This window comes from Entamoeba invadens (genome assembly GCF_000330505.1).
Source record: "Entamoeba invadens IP1 unplaced genomic scaffold scaff_1105074725519, whole genome shotgun sequence".
NCBI lineage: Eukaryota > Evosea > Mastigamoebida > Endamoebidae > Entamoeba > Entamoeba invadens.
In genome coordinates, this window is record NW_004440393.1 from 33,170 (window position 1) to 36,117 (window position 2,948).

Genomic DNA, 2,948 nt, shown 5'->3' on the forward strand with positions numbered 1-2,948 from the left:
AACAGTATATTCATTAATGCAATAATGTATATAACTTTTAATTTATTTAAATAAAATATGTTTTATTTATATTATTGTTTTTGTTAAAATAATATTTTTGATAGATATTAAAAATTGTAGTTAAATTTTTTCATAAACAATATAAAGTCAGTCTGGAAATTTTATTTATAACCAAAAATATGTTATTTTTATTGTTATTTGGTTTTGTTTTTCAAATTTATTTTTTTAATTTCAGATCTTTTATTTTTAAATGAAAAATAACTTGGTCAAATTAACTGATTGTGTTATTTATGCTCAGACGTTGAGTATAACAACAGAAAAATAAGCTGGCGTTTATAACAAGAATAAGGCAAACCTTTTATTATGTAAAGTATTAGACACAACAAGAGAAATACAGGACCAATTGACTATAATCAAAAAGATAATCATTTGTGTTAAAGACATCAAGAAAAAATTATGATAGCTTTAGATAAATATGAAATTATCGCCACATTTGCAACATAAATATAGACTTTCCCCAAATCTGGGTTTACTCAGATGATGAATAACGTGCATCTTGTTGTTGGAATGCCAGGAATTGAAGAGGTTAACAATGATGATAAATTTTGAAACTCAAAGAACTACACAGCCAAATTCAAACAAAAGTATAAATCTAACCATCCATCTGAATTACATCACGAAAAAATTATTTGTTCTTTGAGGGTTGAAAGTAGAAGTGTTGAAAAATACTCATTTTGAAAGGCAACACTTTAAAAATAATTCTAATAAACTCGGTTGTCTACGTTATTATCCCATGATTTCACGAAAAAATAACCAAAATATTGCCATTTATTGACAAACAGAATAAATGAAATGATTGGCTAAATGACTTAACATCATTTATGCTTTTGGTTTTGTTATTGGAAAATAGTTTAAATTATAGTATTTTTAATTAATCATCCCAAAATGCTTTTTTTCAAAGGAAAATAAATAAATAAGGTTTCCAGACTGACTTTAATATTATATTGTGAATTTTTTATATAAGAAGTTGAACTTATCATTTAAATATCGGGTTATATTTTATGTTGATTTATAACCTAATTCAACTTTTCGTTTTTGTTAATGTTGAAAAATAGAGTTTTTCTTTGTTGTAAGTAAAAAACAAAGAAAAAATAAAGTTGCACACTTGTTCGGAATGACTTTACATATCTATAATATTAATTAAATGATTTGAAGCAGTTAAATTACAGTTACTCGCGATTATTAACTATCACGGCCAATTCGATGACGCAGGAAATTAAGTAGCCAACGACGAAAATTGTGAACACTGTTGAGATAATGAAGAACACGAAAGAGACCAAAGCAATCGATCTTGCTTGAACGTCCTTGGAATTTCTATATTTACAATAGTCGACGAGCCACAAACAGCAGAGTAAAAATCCAAATCCAAATAAGATAGCAGACATCATCGAGTCGTTTTGATTTGTCACGTTCACTTTTTGTTCTGATTGATATGATGGCACGATTATTTCAGATTGGGGAATGAGCTGTATCGGCTGGACTGGCGCTTGTTGGTACTGTGGAGGCGTTTGAATTATTGGTTGGATGTATTGGGCGTATTGTGGTTGTTGTTGGTAAGTCATAGATGATTTTGTTTTAAATTTTTCTTACTATAAATATCAAATTGTAAATTTTAACGAAAATACTTGGTATTTAATAGTAAATTTTAATAACTTTTTATTATTATAATATAGTTTTGAATAATAACTTTACAAATTTCGATTTAAAACATTAATTGTTTTCATCGAAAATTTATTAAAGATATCAAAAACAAATAATTAATTATCGTTAACATAATTATTATACAGTTTAGTATGTCTTATATTAATTATTATCATTTTCTTTCAATGTAACCATATCAAATATTGAAAAGTAATAAAATCACTTAAATCATGATGATTAACAACATGAACATTGTCAGCGCTATTTTCATATGAACTGCAGCATCTTTATTATTATCAACAGTACACATTCTACACTCCTCATCAATGCATGGTGTTTCATAAGTTTCTTTACACTTCTCACATGTCGTTTGACTCTTGAAATAGCCACTTGGACACTCTTGCAAGCATTTGTTCTCAAAGTAAATATCAAACCCATTAACACATGTATCACAACTTGTTTTGTCCACACACATCTTGCAATTCTCAACACCACAATCTTCACAGTTTGGAGCCATCCCAAACTTCCCATCTCCACAGTCACTTTGGGGTGCATCACATGCCTTAGTAGATGCATTGAATATATAAGGTGACGGACATGTCAAACAAATGTCGTTCGCATCACAAGTCGCGCAATTCTTTGTTGAACATTTTGTGCACTGTTTGTTTGCTCCTTTTGCATATTCTCCATTTGGACACTTTGCAATGCAAGCGAGTTGATCTACTTGGACGACATTAGTCCCACTACACTTGTCACATTTAGTAGAATCAGTGTCACAGACCGAACATGAACTCACTGAACATGATACACACGTGTTATTATTAGAAGCAGTTTGGCCACTTGGACATGTCGCACTGCACTTTGTTTTATCAACTGAAAGTTTGTTGGTACCTTTACATGAAGCGCATTTGTTGGGTTCACTTGATGTGCATGTATTGCAATTGGCAACAGCACAAGCAGTGCACATGTTATTTCCACTCTCATATTCTCCAGCTGCACAAGACGTTGTACACTTTGTCTTGTCTGCAGATAGTTTATTATTTCCAGTACACATATCACATTTCGCATTATTTGTGTCACATGTTTTGCAGTTAGTTACAGTGCATTTGTTGCATACATTTGATGTCCCTGAGTATTCACCATCTGGACATTTGGTCCCACATGATTTTTTATCATAAGAAAGTTTGTAACCACTATTGCAGGAGTCACATTTAGTGGATGGATCTGTTGTGCATGTTAAGCAATTT

At 30.4% G+C, this 2,948-nt stretch overlaps 2 protein-coding genes across 2 annotated transcripts; both read right to left on the bottom strand.

Moving 5' to 3' along the window:
• Positions 1-1,229: 1,229 nt before the first annotated feature.
• On the bottom strand, positions 1,230-1,622 carry EIN_482480 (hypothetical protein; the record flags this gene model as incomplete). Its single annotated transcript, XM_004256917.1, has 1 exon — positions 1,230-1,622. The coding sequence occupies one exon, from the start codon at positions 1,620-1,622 to the stop codon at positions 1,230-1,232; it is 393 nt and encodes a 130-aa protein (XP_004256965.1).
• A 302-nt stretch (positions 1,623-1,924) lies between these two features.
• On the bottom strand, positions 1,925-2,842 carry EIN_482490 (hypothetical protein; the record flags this gene model as incomplete). The annotated part of the gene is made up of 1 exon (XM_004256918.1): positions 1,925-2,842. A coding segment is annotated over one exon (918 nt), but the record flags the coding sequence as incomplete, so codon positions are not given.
• Positions 2,843-2,948: the final 106 nt, after the last annotated feature.